We start from the raw sequence: 19,570 nt of genomic DNA, 5'->3' as shown, positions 1-19,570 counted from the left end.
CAGGCAGAATCCTGGCACCCTCCAAGACAGTGATGCTGTTCACTCCATGGCCCAGCGAATGTGCCACCTCACAGGGGAAAAAGGCTGCTGAAGATGTAATTCAGATCATGATTCCAAAGTAGGGGCTTCTTCGGGGAAGCCAGTATCATCTCAAGATTCCTGATAAGACAAAGGAGGAGGATAGAGGAAGTCAGAGAAGCCAAGACAAGCAGAGGTCAGCGTGAAAGGAGCCCTTAGCAAAGAAGCTTCCAGAAGCAGGCAAAGGAAGCAACAGCCGGGGGCTGGAGACAGCTTCATTTCATTGTAAGAGTGTGTTGTCCTCACACACTAAGTGTGTGGCGGTGTCACAGCCGGGGCTGGAGACAGCTTCATTTCATTGTAAGAGTGTGTTGTCCTCACACACTAAGTGTGTGGCAGTGTCACAGCCGGGGGCTGGAGACAGCTTCATTTCATTGTAAGAGTGTGTTGTCCTCACACACTAAGTGTGTGGCGGTGTCACAGCCGGGGCTGGAGACAGCTTCATTTCATTGTAAGAGTGTGTTGTCCTCACACACTAAGTGTGTGGCAGTGTCACAGCCGGGGGCTGGAGACAGTTTCATCTCATCGTACAAGACAATGGTCAGTATTCTCAGCGAGGCTCTTTGAGAGAAGGCGTTAGTAACAGTAACCATGCTCCTGCACTGTAAATCATTTACACGCTCTTTCTCAGGGACTCAAACAAACAAACAATCCTAGGGGTGAGTTCCATGCAACCCCTACAGTGCTCCTAAATAGGATAGTTTTCATTCATGTTTGAAATTCGCTGCCTTTTCATTAAATAATAGTTTATTTCTCAGTAAAAACAAATTCGATAACTTCTAGCTATTTGTTTTAAAATGTGGGTTTTTCACAGGTGTATATCATCATATGTTAGATCACTGGAACATGTTCATTCATTTTGTGAATGTGAGTGCACTTTTTGTCTTGTGTTTCCATGACCACTCCAGGCTCCGGAAACCACCATTCTGTCTTCAAATTCTGTAAGTCTGACTACGTTAGAGTCTACACAGAAGTAGAATCATAAGTGATAACACAGTATTTTTCTTTCAGTTTCAGCTTATTTCATTTAGCACTCACACACATATACATATATTTATACACACAAATACACATATACATGATAGACTTTATATAAATGCACCATGTATCTGATACATATGACACACATGTATACATGTCATATATGTGCTATATATAAATGATACATAGCATAATATACCAGAAATAAAACTGTACTTAATATTATATTGACTGTATCACACACTGAAAATTTGCTAAGAAGGCAGATCATGTGCATGCGTGTGTGTGTGTGTGTGTGTGTGTGTGTGTGTGTGTGTGTGTGTGTGTGTGTCTGAATAGTGAGACCTAAAATAAATTCAAATGTTGACACATGGGACATTTCAAATTCCTGGGAGAAAAATGGGCTAATGTGTTAACAGTGCTACAGTAATTTCCTAACTGCTACAAAAATGAGAGCTATGGTCCCAATTCCCACCATCCACATTTTTTTAAAAGCTAAAAAACATGTTAAAATTAGAATAGAGACCGTTGTTATAATGTTGGAAAATGGAGGATTTTTCTTCCCTCTGACAGAAAAATTAAACACTTTTCTAGATAAAAGGCACATAAATAAAGTTATAAAATGATTTCATTATATGCACTAGACAAATGAATAAGATAAAAGAAGTTACTACAAATCATTTTTATGAAGTGGCAATGGATGTGAATGGGCAATCCACAAGGGAAAAATAGTCATTGCTAAAGCTAGAAGTAATTGGGGAAATGCAAATTAAAACAATGAGATATCAACTTTTCATCCATCATACAGGCACAATGATAAAACCTTGGATAGTATTAATCATTGGCTAGGAAACATAAAAGGATTTCCTGAAACACAGCCAAGTATAAATGTGGTTTCCAGTGACTCCATATCATAATTTCTGTCCTTACTGGGGACAGTCAATGGCAGGCACACAAAGGGACATTCACAAAGAGTGCTTGTTGCACTGGTGTTTGTGGTCACAGGTCATAAACAATCTGTCTACCGCTATGAATGGAGTAAATAAATCAAGGCAAATCCACACTACCCAATATTTTGATACTGCCCACAGTCACTCAGGATGTCTTCCAAGTACACTTTGTCAAGGGAAATACAATCAGCTCTTAGGAGGCTGAGGTCGTGGCTTAGTGGGAGAGTGTTTGCTTAGCAGGTGTGAGGCCTTGGGTTTGATTCTTTGCAAGAAAGAAAGAAGGAAGGAAGGGAGAAAGGGAGGGATGGAGGGAGGAAGGAGGAAGTGAAGGAGAAAGGAAGAAAGGAAAGAAGGAAGAGAGGGAAAGGGGGAGAGAGAGAGAGGGAAAGAGAGAGAGAGGGAAAGAGAGAGAGGGAAGGAGAGAGAGGAAAGGAGAGAGAGGGAAAGAGAGAGTAGCAGAAGCCTAATTCTTAAAACAGAATTTATTGTCTTAGTGATGGCAATGGACAATTATTTCAGTGATTCACTCTAGAAGGTTGTGGTATTTATGTAGAAAACAGATGGGCTGGGGATGTCACTGACTTTCCTTTCTTTCTACCTGTATAATTTGATCTTCGATAGTGAGTACTTAGCTACATGTCAGTCACATGGCTAGGAAAGTTATGGAAAGCTTACTGGACTCAGGTATACTTTAAGTGTGTCGTGTGGCTGAGTTCCTTTAGAAGATATAGACATCCCTTTTAAATCTTAGGAAATGGTATGCTGTAAAAGGATAGCCAGAGAAGTTAAATACTACATGCCTCTAATTCTAAGGCATTCATTTTAAGAATAACCATTAAAAACAGCTATCTGGTGTGTGTGGGTAGGGGGCATAGGATCTCACTGAATGTATGAAATGATTGCAAGATGCTTCTTGATCTTACAAACACTTAGATAAGTGGTTCTCAACCTGGGGGTCAAACGACCCTTTTACAGGTCACCCAAGACTATCGGAAAACACAGATATTTACATTGCAATTCATAACAGCATCAAAATTACAGTTATGAAGTAGCAAACAAAAATAATTTTATGGTTGGGGGTCAGCATAACATGAGGAGTTATATTAAACGGTCGCAGCATTAGGAAGGCCGAGAACCACTGACTTAGATAAAACAACAATTTGCAGAATAAGGAAATGTGAGGTCACAGATTGATACCCACCTCAGTGAACACATACATGCTTACAAATTACAGAAGGCCAGAATCACATGCCGCTGGCAGATGTGTTTACAGGGGAAAAGGTAAGAAGGGCCAACATACCACCTGTTACAAATGTCCACACATGCACAGGGTTTCTCTCTGGTACTACAAGTGCTCACCTTATTTGGGAATGGAAACTTGCTTGGTTCCACTTTGCCAGGAGCTGGAATAGCAGAAAGTGGAGGAAGCCAGGTCATCTCCTAAAGGTGGGATGAAAAACAGTCTTTTCAAACCGAGTCCTCACCATCAAAAGCACACAGAGTACCACATGGGCATGCTTCAGAGGGCACGAAAGGATGGGAGTCAATAAAGGCTAAGGGGGAATTTTTAAAACAGATTGAAACTCATTCTTATAATGTGTTTCCTAGATTCAAGGCTCCCCTAATACCTTAGAAAGAAACAACTGTCCCATTTTCATGGCATACAAAGAAAGGGTCAAATTATTACATAAAATTCACAGGATGTCTCTGAAGGCATGCGTCAGACAGCTGGAATCTTAGTGCTCTTTCTTGGATGAATTGTCTATAAACTATTAGAGATAAGGAATTCCCAACCAGCTCCATAAATCACTGCAGTCTTCATGAGAGATGGGGGGAAATGAGAGAAACAGAACACATATATGGAGAAAAGAGAGAAATGGTGTCAACTTTACAAGCCAGTATTAAGAACATGACTTGAGATCAGTGTGCAGTGTCCTGCCATGTGCTCTTGGACACTGCTCTCTGAGCTAAGGGAGAGGGAGGGGGTCTTAGTGTTCACACTTACTATTTTCCTTCAATTCTATCTCCTAGAAGACAGCTGCCATCAGTAACTCATTAAGGGATTAAATTGACTTCTGTTGAGCAAGGGAATCAGTATAGTTTGAAAACAGGCCCTGAACCATGCTTCTAAATTGGCCTTCACTTTCAAACCTAAGCAAACATGAACCATAGCTGATTTTTTTAAAAAGAATAGTAAGACATTTGCTGTGGGAGGAAGGCTGTGTCCTCACCAGCCTTTGGTAGGCAAGGTGTTGAGAAACGATAGTTCAGGGTTTGGAACATCAAAGGAGGGTCTAGTGATTTCTTCTCCCAATAACCCTCTTCTGAAGAACCTCAGAGGGGGCAGAATTCACACAAGAGCCAAGCGAGAGTGAGTACTCTACACCACCCAGTAAGCATTAATGGACCTCCACCATCTCCCCTCACGACACATGTGCCACAGGCTGGAGGGTTTAGCAATAAGCTTTCCACACGTCCCTTCTCCAGTCTGCACACACCAAGTGAGCCCATGTCCTTATCTCCTCCCACTCACTTCTCCTCCAAGGAAGTAGGACTGCTGGGTTTGTATTCAGGGTGGCATCTGACTTCGTCCCTGGGATGAAGAATTAGCTCATCATGTTCATGAGTGGGCCATTTGTTGGGGAAGTGATCAGATCTCTCAGCTAGATTTTTGCTCCCCAAGTAAGAAAGTTATCAAGATACAAATGGGTTTTCTTCACTTCCCCTATCATGTTCTTTCTACCAACTGGCTCGTCCACAGTACAATCTCTCTGTGTTTTCTTCACAAGTTTTCTCGTTTTTCTTTTCACTTAAATTACTGGCTAGGATAAAGTGGGGTCAGATCTTTTACAGTGGAAGCTAGTCATCAATTATAAACACTTGACCTGTTTTTCTTTTTCTCCATTATGAACTGTCTGATGTGTCCCTAAGGCCACCCCAATGACTCAGTAGCTTTCTTTGCAATCAGTTTTTCATTCACACAGTTCAGACTGTGTAATCTTTAGGGCTGAAAATAGATAATACAATATAAACTAATTACTTATGATACACATCAGACTTCTATGTACATCCCCAACATGTTCAACTTCCCTCCAATTTTGTATGCTGTTTATACACTGGCATGTTATATATGTGTATGTAAGTTCTGTGTCTGATTTGTGTCCTTAGAGCTATTGAGAAGTAACTGACATAAGAGGTTAATGAACTATAAAGGATTCAACTTTCTTAAGGACATGTTCTACAAATAGCTTCTCACACGAGACACTTTCAGAATTTATTACACAGTTCACCCAAGACAGACCTAGCAAACAAGCTTTAAGAAAGTGCTAAGCTGTGATCCCTAAGGGAAGGAACGGCGTCCTCCTGGTATTTGTATCCTGATCCCTGACCACCCACTCATTCCCTGCACAACATTTACTGAAGAGGTGCAGGCACAGGGCTCAGTACTGAGTTATAAAGTTAGTGTATCAGCCTGGGTAGCATTTATAATTACCATTTCTTCCCGTATCCCAGGTAGGCTTGCAATCTTTCCCTCTCTTGATTCCTTCTCCACCTCCATCCTCTCTATCCATCCACACACTCTTCCATGCATCCTCCATCCGAGCTCACAAACAACAGCCACAAGAGGCAGATGTCCCTTCCACGTGGCTGGTGTGCTTGTCTTCACTGTAATTATCCTTTGGGCTTTGCACCCTCAACTCTTGCCTTCATTAGAGGGAAGCTCCGTCATTCTCTCTACCCCATCCCTTTAAAACAGTCCACTGGCTCCCTCCTGAATGGCTTTCTTCCCTGTCTACCTTTACAAGATCCCCCTGCTGGCTTTTAAGAGCAATCTTGTAGCAGCCCCCAAGCATCTCACACCATCTTCTTGACATGATGCGAGTCCATATCTATTATATTGCTCTGTAACTCAGAATTTAACTCTGAAAAAAAAAATCAAACTTTAAGTCCATTTTTTTTAGTCTATTATTTTATTTTTAAATTCAATACCTAACACTAACCAGCTATGAGTCAGCTTAGTTGACTTCTCTAAGATCCTCCCAAAGGGTGTGAAACACTCAGGTCCACTGTAACCTTTATATGAAATCTCCATCCTGGGTCTCTGATCTGCATGGCTGCTAAGGAAAAGGCCCTGTGTGGCAACACACCCCCGGGACACTGACTTCCCAAGTCCGGGACCTCTAGCTAGCGAGGTCAGTCTTGCCTTGGCTCTTGTCTGTTGTCTCTTCCATGTTCTTCGGACACTGCTCCTGTGCTCTGTGATTCTCCTTGAGCCTGCTTGGTCCTCACTTTCTAACAACCAACTCTGCTCTACTGTGTCTTCGAAAACAACCAGAGGCTCCTGGGTGTCAGTGTTCTCTAAGACAAATCTATGGATCCTCAAGACAATCAAGCCAATCACCTCCCTCACTTGTGATCCCCACCTCCCCTCTACCGTGTCCTCTCCTCTTCCTGGGATCTACATCCTGCTATCTTCCTTTTAACTTTAATCTGTTCTTCCTCCTGGCTTCTTCCCTTAAGACTGATGAACAATCTTGATCTCTTTCTCCAGAATTTATTTCTATATTTCATATCAGTAGCCACTTTTTCTGCTGTTTTTAAAAAGTATCGTTTAGTCATATTTGGCTACAAATCACACACACATACACATACACATACACAAGAATCTACGTAATATTGGGCATATATAGCTTAAGAATAATAAAATGGATCCTGATGAATTCACAACCCACCTTCCTAGACCTTATCACCCACCTTTCAACAGAACCAGCTTTGAGAAACTTCCTTCCAACGGCCAAGTTCACTGGATTCTCCTGAATGTACATTTCTTCATGAAGCTTTGCCCTAATTATCTCAGTTCCCATGACCTCATCACCTCCCCTCTTGAGCTTCTTTCTTCTCTATTCATCCTTGCTGATACTTATTCCTTAAGTGTCTTGTGTTCAGTCTACTTTCTATTCCCCGGCTAATCCTGTTTATTACTATGGTTTTAGAAATCATTGATGTATATGCTGCCCAAATATACAGCCAGGGAGTCAACTGCCCACTGTAGGTGTCTACTGAGTTCCTTAACATGGGTGTTCTACAGTCAATTCAAATTCACCATATTTATCCCTGATTTTGCCTCTTCCTCACAAACTTTTCATCTTCTACATTTTAGATCTTGGTTGAATGCACAAACATCTCTTAACTATTCCAGCCAGAATCCTTGTAATCATGGAAACTTCCTCTTTTATCATTCCAAACCTCTCCCCAATAAAACACCATCTTACATTAAGTAAACACTTAAAATAGAAAATGTTTTACATGATTTATTTAGCATAATCTTCTAATAACCCCCAAAGGTAGAACAGATTACTTCTCTACTTTATAGATGAGGAAACTATGTCACTAAGAGGCTAATAGACTGCTCAGGTTCACTCACTGCTCACTGCCTCTCAGTGTATATAAAGTTCTACCCAAGGCCCGAGACCCCCTGAGCTCTGTGCATGCTGCTGGTCTCACCCAGTCTCTTCCTATCTATAGGGCTGCCTCTCATCCACTATGGTTCCCTCACTTTCAATGAAGCTTTCAGATGCCGAGCAAAGGTTTGATCCAACCTTGAGGATATTTGTCCCTCACCTGTGTGTGTGTGTGTGGGGGGGGGGGGTGCACAGAGACTGCATCATTTGTTTGATGGTCCAGTAGGTTAATACCAAGCCTGTGTTCAGGGAATTTTTGAATGCATGCCAAACTGAAGTATGTATTTTCAGGGTCTCTGCCTTTCCTTCCTTTATGTTTTCCGAGCCACCATGAAAACATGTCATTAGTTTATTCCACTTAATAACTTCTTTTACTCTCTTCTTCTGTTATTAGTCCTTCTTCCATATGGATGTCAAGTGACTCGTCCTGTGTGTCAAGGTAGTCAAGGAACCCCACTGCCCCAAAACCTTCCCAAGCCACCATCACAGACACAACAGAAGCAAAATGAGGATGACAAGTACAGATGATGGTGGTTCCTCACAGTTTCATGACAGATCCACGCAAGTTGTCTTATTCATGCCCACCCATCTACTGTGAGGATGGTTTCACACTGGGGGGGAGGAAGGTAGAACTTCAATGTTTACTTGTTCAGTTGGTTCATAAATAGCACAGCTGAAGTGTGGCCCTGTGTCTCCTCACTTCCACTCCAGAAGTTTATTTTCATTCTGGTGCCCTTGCCTGTAGCGCTCTTGCTCCTACGTGTGAGCTACATAATGGGACCTGTGCCGGTCTCCTTCCACTCACTACTCTGTAATGCACACAGAAAGGAGACTCTCTCTTTGCTTCCCAAGTGCCTGTTCTGGAGGAGTGCCCATCCCCACACACGGCCGTCCTTCTCACCATCCCCTACAGGTATCTGCCTTTGGTGATACTCCCTTTATTTCCACTATCACTTGCGAGTTACTTTCTCAGGCTCTTCCAAAGCATTCACCTTTTCTTCCTCCAATTCTCAGGATCTGTTCTATGCTATATGTGTATGCATATACACCTCAATCTCTGCCCAAGCTCCCCCTCCTTCCATGCTAAATAAAAATCATACTCAGGAGACACTAATACCTTCTTTCAAGAGCATCCATTCTTACTCAACAGAATTAACAAATGGGAATCCTGATAACCATTCACAAGGGTGCTTAGATGCACTGAACTCAACCCTTTAAAGAAGGGGTATAAGTTCCTCTGAAGCAGAGCTACTTATGTTTGTGTAAAGTAGAGCATTTTACATAGTAGGTGCTCAGTGAGCTGAGCTGAATATCCACATGTCAATGCAAACTTACTTGCTAATATTGACCTAAGTACTGCTAAGCATTTCAATGGGATTTATTCAGCTAACAAATCTTATCAAACACATAAATGAGCAGTATGGGTGAGAGTTACATGAAACATGCAAGTATCTAATAATTTCCAAAAATATGAATTTTTATGATTATATAAATAGGTTTCTAATGTAATGCAGGTATAAAATGTTATGTATGTATACTGTTCAGTGGCTTTATGAGATACGCTGTGCATTTTATTGAAATGTCTTACTAGGGTTGTGCAGGAAAATCAAGGCAAACAGACATCTCTATTTCTTCTGTCACTTCCTAGCTCAGCAAGTCACAGCTCAGTCCACCATGGTAGCTTCAAGTTTTGAAGTTTAGTATCAGTTGGATCTCTGTTTGTGACATCTTAGCAGCAAAGGGAATGAGAACATCATCCCATGAGTCAGGCACAGAGATTAACTGAGATAAGGGATGAGAGAACATAGCACAGTGTCCCATATCTAAGGATTCATCGAGGATATCACTGATTATTATCCCGCTCTTTCTGAATTCTTCCTTTTAAAATGAGAAATATAATTTAAATCATTGAGATTCCTAAGGGTGATTTGCATTTTATTTTTGGGAAAAGGTCCATAGGTTTTCTGAAACGTACCTGTGACAAAATAATAGCATTTGATGAAGTAGTAAGACCTGATAGAAAAGCTTGCATTTGAAACTTATGCCTGGTACTGATTTAAAGTGTGAGCAAAGCTGCTACCCCCCCCACCTCACACACACACACACACACACACACACACACCCGCATCACATATTATCACCGCTACTGGTTATTCTACATGACCCTATTGCCAAAGACACCATATATTTTCATCAGGAAATCAAGCTGGTGCTCAAGTAGAAGCTTTGCATTACTGACTAGCATTCATGGTGTTACAAGGTACTATACAAACTATCGGATGAGAAAAGTAATCATCAATCTCACACAGTTACAAACTCTGCAACCTGTAACTGCAACATGCCAGCTATTATATCCATGGGTGCAATAGTGGTACAAACGTCAGGAGAATCGCCAACCACCTTTCAGGCCTGCTTCCCGAGCTGGAACCCATCCTTGACATTGAATGAGGCCAAGCACCTGAGACCGGATAGACTGTGGGCCTTAGGGGAATGGCTATTACTCTACTAGATGAACAGAGCAATACAATGACTCCTAATGACACACTGCTGGCCCCCAGAGATGCTCCTTGCAGGAAATGGCAGTTAACAGGGAGATACATAACTGGACAATGTGCAGAGAGGGTGAGAGACTTGGGAGCACTCAGCCCTAAATGAGGTGTCCTTATCGACCCCCTCCCCTCAAAGCTTAGAGATCTATGTAGAAGTGGAGGCAGAAATACTGTAAGAACCAGAGGTCGTGTACAACTCTGCAGAAACCGTGTTTTCCAGGCACAACAGGGCTAATGCATACGTGAACTCAGAGACTGATAGCATACACAAGACCAGTAAAAGTTCAAACAAGACAAAAATCCCAACGTGGAGAAGGGGAAATGGGAACAAAGTTCCACCCCTAACCAGGAAGCTACTTGTAACAGATAGCTGGAGAGCGAGAGAAAGCAAGGGGGAGAGGGAGAGGGAGGAGAGAGAATATGAATAGCAATTGTTTTATCAATCATACTCCAGGGCATGCCTCATGCTCAGGAGTAGCTGACCAACACAAAACAGACTCCATGGATTTATTTGTGTGTGTGTGTGTGTGTGTGTGTGTGTGTGTGTGTGTGTGTGTGTGTGTGTGTGTGTGTGTCCTCTTTCTGTTTGTTTTTAGAGAGAAGTAAAGAACATGAAATTGAGTGTGTGGGTGGGAGGAGGATCTGGGAGGAGTTTGGGACAGTAAAAATAGGATAAAATATATTGTATGAAAATATATTTTGAATCAAGAAATAAAATAATGAATAATGAAAACAAAGGTAGTATTTCTCATTCTCGTCTAATTTTTCTTCAGCTTGCCTCACATTATTTTCTTCATAGAGAAGAATATGGTTTAGTGGCAAGGACAGGGATTCTCACACCCTGCATCCAATGTCTCAACCCCATCCATACTCCTGATACTGAATCAGTCCTTCTTCAATACTTTGCTTTATTTACAGCAAAGCTCCCCTTGCCCATAAGTGATATATTCCAGGACCCAATAGGGGATGCCTAAACCTGTATCACAAAGAACCCTATATATATACAACTTGTCTTGTGCATACAACCTGTCATCAAATAGTTTTATGACAGAGCCAATGCAATTGTAAACTCATAGCAACTATAGGTACCCACACGGCTCAAGATCTTGCAGGAAATGGCAGTTAACATGGAGATACATAACTGGACATGCCTGTTATATGATACTTGTTTGTGTTCTGACAAATAAAGCTTGTCTGGAGATCAGAGAGGCCAGGCAGTGGTGGCTCACACCTTTAATCCCAGCACTTGGGAGGAAGAAGCAGGAAGATCAGGAGTTCAAGGCCACACTGGGCTATACAAGATTGAACTGGACTAAAAGAGAAACAGAGGCGGGCAGTGGTGGTGCACGCCTTTAATCACAGCACTAGTGAGGTGGGATAGGAATATAAGGCAGATGGAGACAGGTCCCCATTCGGTCTGAGGATTCGTAGAGGTAAGAAGTCTCTAGTGGCTACTGCTCTGCTTCTCTGATCTTTCAGCTTTCACCTTCAATATCTGAGTTTTTATTGTTAAGACTAATTAGGATCACGCTTCACCTGCTTCACTTGGTTGGGAAGGGGTTCATGGGGGTCCTACCTCTCCCTGCCAAAATTGATGGCTACTGATGGCTATTGGGATGGGAGAGCCGTTATCTTCAGATGTAAATCTCCTGGTGATCCCATCAGGCTCTCCTGGTGGCTAGTTTCACATCCATGGTCACTCAGACAACCCTGGTTAAAACCAACTGGTCACAAAACAAAAAGACATGAACATGGAAAAGGAAATGTAGGGTAGAGGGGATAGCAGGGGTAGGAGGGAGAGGTCTGTTGGCAAGGGGCGGCCATCTTCACAAGGGGGGTAATCAACTACAGTTCTTGGAAACATACTCTTTTCTAAGTAGGACCATGGATTAACTCTGCCACTTGGGAACAGAATGATTAAATGCTGAAGCTGCTATTTATGTGTGGTCCTGGTGGTTATAGTTCAGAGCACAATTTCATCTTCAGTTTCCATACCAGAGTAGCCACCCAGATTTCAGTTACTTCACAGGTATCATTCATGGTATCATAGGTACCATGTCATGTGAGTCTCACCACCAACAGAACATGGCCATTTTCACTATCCTGCCAATGTCTCCTAGGCAGGCAGCTCACAAGAGCACTGCTCTCTTGGAAAGGGGACAGCATTTCTGCAAATCTTGGACTTGGAGGGACCAGTGACAGTCTGGGAATAAGAGAAGAAAAATACATGCTCTTTACCTGTTGGATCTGAAGAGTATGTCCTAACCATCAAGCCACATGTGGTACCCTAGGAAAAGGCCAGCATTGGGTTTCACATATAGACTCTAGGGCCAGGCATGAAGGCTGGCTGGCTTTGATCAAGGCAAGGAAGCCACAGCCTGTGGTGATATATTGTGTACCCTAATAAAGTTATCTGAGGATCAGAGAACAGAGCCAGCCTTACAGCACTCAGAACTAGTCTAGTTTACTTCTAACTAGACATAGAAGTCAGGCAGAGGTGGCACACACCCTTAATCCTATCACTCGTGAGGCAAAGATCTATGTGGATCTCTGTGAGTTCAAGGCCACACTGGAAACAGAGCCAGGCAGTGGTGGCATACACCTTTAATCCCAGTACTGGGAAGCACACACACCTTTAATCCCAGGAAGTGATGTCTGGGTAGAGAAAGGTATATAAGGCATGAGGAAGCAGGAACTGACTCTCTTTAGGCTGAGGATTTCCTAGAGGTAAGAAGTTTGTAGAGGGGCTGGAGAGATGGCTCAGAGGTTAAGAGCACCAGCTGCTCTTCCAGAGGTTCTGAGTTCAATTCCCAACAACCACATGGTGGCTCACAACCACCTGTAATGAGATCTGGTGCCCTCTTCTGGCCTGCAGGGATGTGTGTGGGCAGAACATTGTATACATAATAAATAAATAAATAAATCTTTAAAAAAAAAAAAGAAGTTTGTAGAGGTAAAACCTAGTGGCTGGCTGTTCTGCTTTTCTGACCTTTCAGCTTTCACTCTGATATCTGGCTCTGGGTTTTTTATTATAAGGCCATCTAAGATTCGAACAACAATAGCCAAGAACAGAAATTCAGAGATATCTTAATCCACTGCTCTATGGTAGAAGGGACTAGGGCTTGGCAAACAAGAAACACAGTGTGATGCCAGGGCATTTGAACTCATTGCTCTATCTACGGCAAAGTTGGCTGGACACCAAGGGGTAAAAATAGGACAGTTTGGTGCAATCAGTCTGAGAAACAGCATTCGACTGAAATTTCAAAGATTGACAAAAATAATCAAATCACCATTTTAAAAAAAATGGAAACACTACTCATAGAAAGCTTTTGGACAAAAAGCAGTACATGCTAGAGAAAAAAATGTACCATCTAAAAATATTTGATTAAACAAGTTCTACAGTGTAGGTTGCTAAAATGCCAGAAACCATAATTCCAACTGATTTATATGTGGATACAAATAAACAAATGACTGATAATAATTTAAAAACAGAATTAGCAAAAAATCAGAGTGAATTTCTATTTCTTTAAACTTAAAATGCAGGAACAGAGTCAATGTGAGCCAAAAATAACCAAGAAGGGAATCCTTGGGTATTAGTGGGAAATCATTCTAAGATCCCACAGATAACAAGAGCTGTAGAATATTCTTCACATAAAATGTCCTAGGAGCTGTATCAAGCCCGTGCACATCTTCTCATACACTTTAAATCATCTACAGATGACTTAACAGTACCCTACACAACGTCAATATTCTGTGAAAAGCTGTTAGAATGCACTGCCAAAGAAACAAGAGTTTTTACCTGCTCACCACAGATGCAATCCTTTCTGTGAACATTTCTGATCAGTGGATAGTTGGATTCATGGATGGAGAGCCCAGTGGCAGGGACATTTGTGTTTATTGGTATCCTATGGGCTCCTGGGATGGGGAGATCTCAGAGAGGGATGCTAATTCAGCCAATTAACAGCAATGCCAGGGCTCTGCCCTCAAAGAGGCGACTCTTCAAGGGATAAAACTCAGAAAAGATCAATGGAATGGGTTGCAGAAAGAGCATGCCATATTGATGGACAAATGGAAAATACAGAAGGCCTGCAGACAGAAACACTGAGGGTCCCTCAGAGCTGCACGGCATGCATGCTTCTTAGCTTGCAAGAGTTCCACTTAGTAAAAGGCTAAGGACAAAAAGCATGCCTTTATTTTATTCGTACTGTCTAAAGTGCTACTTGATGACACAGCATAGACCCCACATAGTGGAAAAACCCACTGTTCACCTCTTGGACTTGAGTTGTCCCTAGAAACTCAGAATTCTCCACAGAAAGGAAAGTCAAGACATGACCCTTCAATTTCCTTTTCCATGTTAGAGGCCTAACTCTGGACTTCTTGGGAGATCCCATGTTGTAGGTGCAGGTGTGTCGTTGTGGGATGGGAGCAGAGAAGAGGCCCTCTAGTACCCCCATGTTAAAGGAGTCCTTATTATATGTACTCAGAACCTTTTGCAACAATTAAAAAAATACATTATAAACTTGATTTTTGAATGCACCTGGCTTTCTATGTCATTTTACTACCTGTGTTTAAAAAATACTAGAATTCCCATTCCTCAGTCTACGGGTTGTTTTTATAACTCTTGATGGATTCAAATGTTAAGGTAGAAGAATGTAAATTGGGTTCTCAGAATTTAAAGCAGCTGGCTTTGCCATGCAGTGCACAGCTGCCAGGCTGAAGGACGCCTGCTAAAGCCAGGTGACAATAACTCCAACCCTGGATTCCAACCCACACACCTGCTAGTCTCCTATTTGTACTTCTGACGAGATATGGGAATTGGCCTAATTTTAAATTAAAAATTCTTTTTAAATCAAAAGAATATGCATTTGAGGAACATTGTGGGGGGGGGGGAGTGTTTTCCAAATTCTGAGCCCAGGCTTGGTTTCTTCTCTGTGCTATTTCTGAGAATCACATTAGATCTAGGTGGGCAAATTGAGGGGAAAGGTCATGGTATTAATTGTACTGGTATGCAATTAATTGTACTGGTATACAATTAATACTGCTATCATCTTGTTTTCGACTCTCATGCTATCTTTTCACAGTAGCATAAACACCCAGAAATTAGCCTCTTGATAGACACATGGATTATAATTAATCTTTGAACTGTGGTTTCCAGCCATCAAACTGCTCTTTCATACATAACTCAAGGAAAAGTTGGCATTCATGACTCTGAACAGACAGGAAGAGCATGGGGACAAATGGGGGAGGAGGGTGGTAAGCACATTTTTGGCCATGTTTCCACGCAATCTATTCACAAACCCATTTCCATAAGCGTGCAGAGACAATGCATTTTGACAAACCCCTGTGTCAATCAATCACAGAGAAGCAGAATGGTGGGACAGGACCAGGGCTAGTGTATGGGGAACCTCATGCAATACTGGCCCTGTCACAAACTAGCAGAATGATCTTGCATGGATAGTTTCTCCCCCGCCCCCAACTATTACTGTTGGCATCTATAAAATGAGATGAACCATGGCTAAAGGATTAACAGAAATAGTGGTAAGTATAGAAAGCATCTAGAATGTCTGGCACACAGTAGGTACTCAATCAATACGATTTATTGCTGTAATACCAACTTTCTAATTACTGTTGGCAGCTTTTGGCTTGGGCTTTGCGAAGGGAGAGGATAAATAAAGAAGGCATTTATGAGTTTGTTTTTTAATCTATTTTACTCAGTTAATTATTTAATATTTAACTGGTAAATTATTCATAGTCAAATAAAAGGCATAATAAAAGTATGCTTATTAAACAATAATTTGCTTTCCCGCTCCCTTGCCATGGAAGTCTCGTGGGCACAAATGGAAGGGAGAGTGTGCCTTTGTGTCTGGGGTGTTTCTTCAAAGAGACAGAGAAGAGTAAGCAGGGTCCACCATCTTCTAAGCGCTGGTATATGTATCACCTTCAGGCCTAAGGACAACCCCAAGCACAGCATGGAATGGCGATGAGAAGGTACACGGGCCTGAGCTCTCCTCGGCTAACTGCAGGGCACACTGGGCAGGCTGTGAGCACAGAGGTAGAAGGCTTCTGCACTGTAATGGCAGGGTAGGTCACACAGACCAAGCAGGGTGGGCAAGACTGGACGAAAACAAACCGGAGTCACGGGGACCAAGGGAAAGGCTTCAGGTATGGTGGACTTCTTACTCCAAGAGTGAAGGTGAGGCCAGTCCTGCCCACAGCACATGCCCATCCCCTTTCAAACATTTCCCAGCTATGTCCCTTTTGACTATTCTGGCTTCTGTCTACAGGAGACTCTGTTACTTGTGGACAATGCATTTCAGGACCCCAGGAAATGCTTGAAATCTTGTTTCTTACTATGTATACATCCACAAACTTAACAGTCCCTCCTCCTCCTTAGCTATGATTGGGTATTTATAAAGTAATTACTTGAACACAAGCCCTATGCCAGGATAATGGTGGACTATGATAACCAACAGGGCCACTAAGTAATAAGCAGGCCGGTAGTGTACGCAGGGTGAACACATTGGACAAAGGAAGACTCATGTCCTAGGCAGCATGGAGCAGGGCAGGGAGAGATTTTGTACATGACTCAGTATGGAACACAATTCAAATAGTTTATATAGAGTTACTAGACAATACATTTAGTACTTTTGGATCTTGGTGAAATTGCCAGAGACAAACTGCAGATGGGGGCTTACTGTGTTAACTTTGTCCAACTACTAGGTGGAGAGGTGACCATATCACTAAGTAGCACAGGTGGTCCAGTTCAACAGGAATATCTGTCAGTCTCAATGAATATTAAAGACAGGATGACTTTATAGGAAATATCACCAGAAGTACACTCAACACCAGCTGCCTTACAACCTCTATGGGAGGTTGTTTAGCTGTATAAGATCCATGTTTCTCCCCCTCCCCCATCTTTTTTAAAAGCAAGAGGTCAACATCCTTAAAATGGAGAAGAAAAAAGACTAAAATGATTCCTCCCAAAAGGTATGTCTGAAACAAGACGTCACAGTCAAAATACAACAGAATGACAACTCTTCTGTATGGTTTTATTGTATGGTTTGTCTTTTTGAAGGCTCCCTATGCTGTGATCTTTCCAACTTCATTTTCCTGAGTCCTGGGATTTACAGGTATGCCTTGACGCCAACTACTTTTATTAGAGAAGTGAGCTGATGGCAACAGAAGATTGAATTTGCAAAGCTAGCAGAAGAGATCTATTGAAAATAAAGGTAAAAGAGGAAGATGCCCCTTCAATAAAGACCAAAAAAAAAAAAAAAAAAAAAGAAAGTGATTTTAGGGAATTGGTAAACAATGATGATCTCACTGAGACTGTCCTATAGAAGAAGGACAAAGGGGTGTGCCAAACTACAGGACAACAAATGAACTGCAGATTTCATAAAGACTCTCACTAACAATGATGTCTCCTGTCTGGCGATGAGGCCTGTAACCAGGAAAAACAGAGTCAATCAGCTCAGTTTCTATGAGTGTACTTGAGTGTGCAACCAAATGAATGCGCACTGAGCATTCACTGTGGGTCAGTTCCGTTGTGGCTATTTCTTCATTACTACAAATGATGCTCTGGCAAAACCCCCCTGTGCCCATATCTATTCTCAGTTTGCTGTGGGATAATACTTTTGTACACTGGTTTATAAAACGCTGATTGGCCAGTAGCCAGGCAGGAAGTATAGGTGGGGCTAGCAGATGAGGAGAATTCTGGGGAGAGGAAGGCTGAGTCAGGAGTCATCAGCCAGACACAGACAAAGCAAGATGTCAAGGCAGAACTGAGAAAAAGTACCAAGCCACATAGCTAAACACAGATAAGAATTATGAGTTAATTTAAGTGTAAGAGCTAGTCAGTAATAAGCCTGAGCTAATGGCTGAGCAGTTATAATTAATCTAAGCTTCTGAGTGATTATAAGCAGGCCATGGGACTGCGGCAGCCTGGTGGGACTGAAGAAACCATCCAACTACAGCAGTTCTGTATTCTTCAGTAGTATTAATTCCTTGAGTAAATTTCTAGTCCAAATGGCATACTTAAAATTTTAAAATATTATCAAAATTTTCTTTTATCTATCAATTTATATCTCCTCAACATTGTACAGCTTCACAGTCTGTTTCTAACCATCCTAATTCCATCTTTAAAAGACATTTTTTTTACATGACTGCCAATCTGACAGTAAAGAGAGAGAGCATTTAGCAGTTGTTTTAACTTTGCCTTTAATTATCAATATACCATATTTATTGGATATTCACTTCTTATTTATGAAATATTTATTCATATCCCTTGCCTGTTTTTCATATAGTTGCTTAAAGAATACTTTGGGAACACAGGAAATTAATGGCCCCTTTTACCAGTTGGCTCATTATATATTTTCCATATTATGCATACATAGAAGGAATTCCTGATGTAAAAATGAGAAACTTGGAAGAAAAAATAATAACTTTTGAGAAAAAAAAGGCAAGTAATAAAATTTTACTGCTGAAAGGTAGGTTTAATGCTTTTCTGTGTTGCATAGTCATAAAAGTATGTGACAGGCACACTTCACTGCCTGGTGGCAAACTTAATGTTGAATCAAAGAAACTGATTTCTAAGCATATTTTGTGTACTAAAAGCCTAAGTAGGCCACCTCAGCAACGTTCCTCTGGAGCCTTTAGAAATGTTAACATGAAGGTGACTGCCTCTCTGGGACTCAGCACGATGTCTGCTACCAAGTGAGGTACAGCAGAGGCCAAAGATGGCGGGACTCTTGTTCTTAAACTGTTCGAAGAAAGAAGAGAAGGCAGGCCTCCAAACATATGTGTGAAACACCCCTCACAGCATGCGGCCGACCTTCTGGTGTGCCAAAGTGTGCTGCAACTCTATTATGGGGACGGTTTTCACAATACTGTGCATTTGCCAAACTGACTATTTCAATGTTTTTCACAACTTTATTGTTTATTTTTACATCATGAGTTCCTTCTACATAGGCATTATATGCAAAGTAAACAATGACCCAATTGGCAAAAGGTGCTATTAATTTCCTAAATTCCCAAAGTATTTCTCAAAAAAAAAAACAATCTGAAAAAAATATATCTTCAGATATCACTGAGTCATTTGTTGGGAATGGGTTACATTTTGGTGCAGAAAAACCTCTATAAAGATGTGAAAAGGGAATGATTACCTGGAATAGAATTGCGCACTGCAGATAGAGCCAGAGTGGCTAAGAGAAACCTGGGCAGGCATCAGGTGGCGAAGGGCAGCAGGCTTTGGGTGGGGGCGGGGGAAAGGCTAAGAATCTACAGGGTTACCCTGTGACCCTACATGTGGTGGTGTTGGAGGAGGCACTGTGGGGCCCAGACAGATGAAACAGGAATAGAAAAGGAGTGCCCACATCATGGACAGGCTGAGAACCAGCTCTTCAGATTTAGCAGTGAGCAGTAAGACACCTCAGGTCTACTGTCCTGCCCAGGCCATCTCCGAAAGGGAAGAAGGTGGTTTCAGAGGAAGCACACCAACAAATTCTTGAGAGGCCAATTTCCAAGAAAGCAAGTTAAGTTTTATCTGATTCAT

The 19,570-nt window shown here is 41.8% G+C and overlaps 1 protein-coding gene across 3 annotated transcripts in view; it reads right to left on the bottom strand.

Moving 5' to 3' along the window:
• Positions 1–19,570, bottom strand: part of Aff3 (ALF transcription elongation factor 3) — a 480,672-nt gene that overhangs the window by 165,259 nt on the left and 295,843 nt on the right. For all 3 annotated transcript variants that reach the window (XM_052745091.1, XM_052745092.1, XM_052745093.1), the window contains one exon: positions 3,369–3,449. In XM_052745091.1, the coding sequence (XP_052601051.1) occupies positions 3,369–3,449 (81 nt within the window). The remainder of the gene's footprint in view (positions 1–3,368; positions 3,450–19,570) is intronic.

This window comes from Peromyscus californicus, unplaced genomic scaffold (assembly GCF_007827085.1).
Source record: "Peromyscus californicus insignis strain IS unplaced genomic scaffold, ASM782708v3 Scaffold_19__1_contigs__length_69161282, whole genome shotgun sequence".
NCBI lineage: Eukaryota > Metazoa > Chordata > Mammalia > Rodentia > Cricetidae > Peromyscus > Peromyscus californicus.
This window is presented reverse-complemented; position numbering and strand designations above follow the sequence as displayed.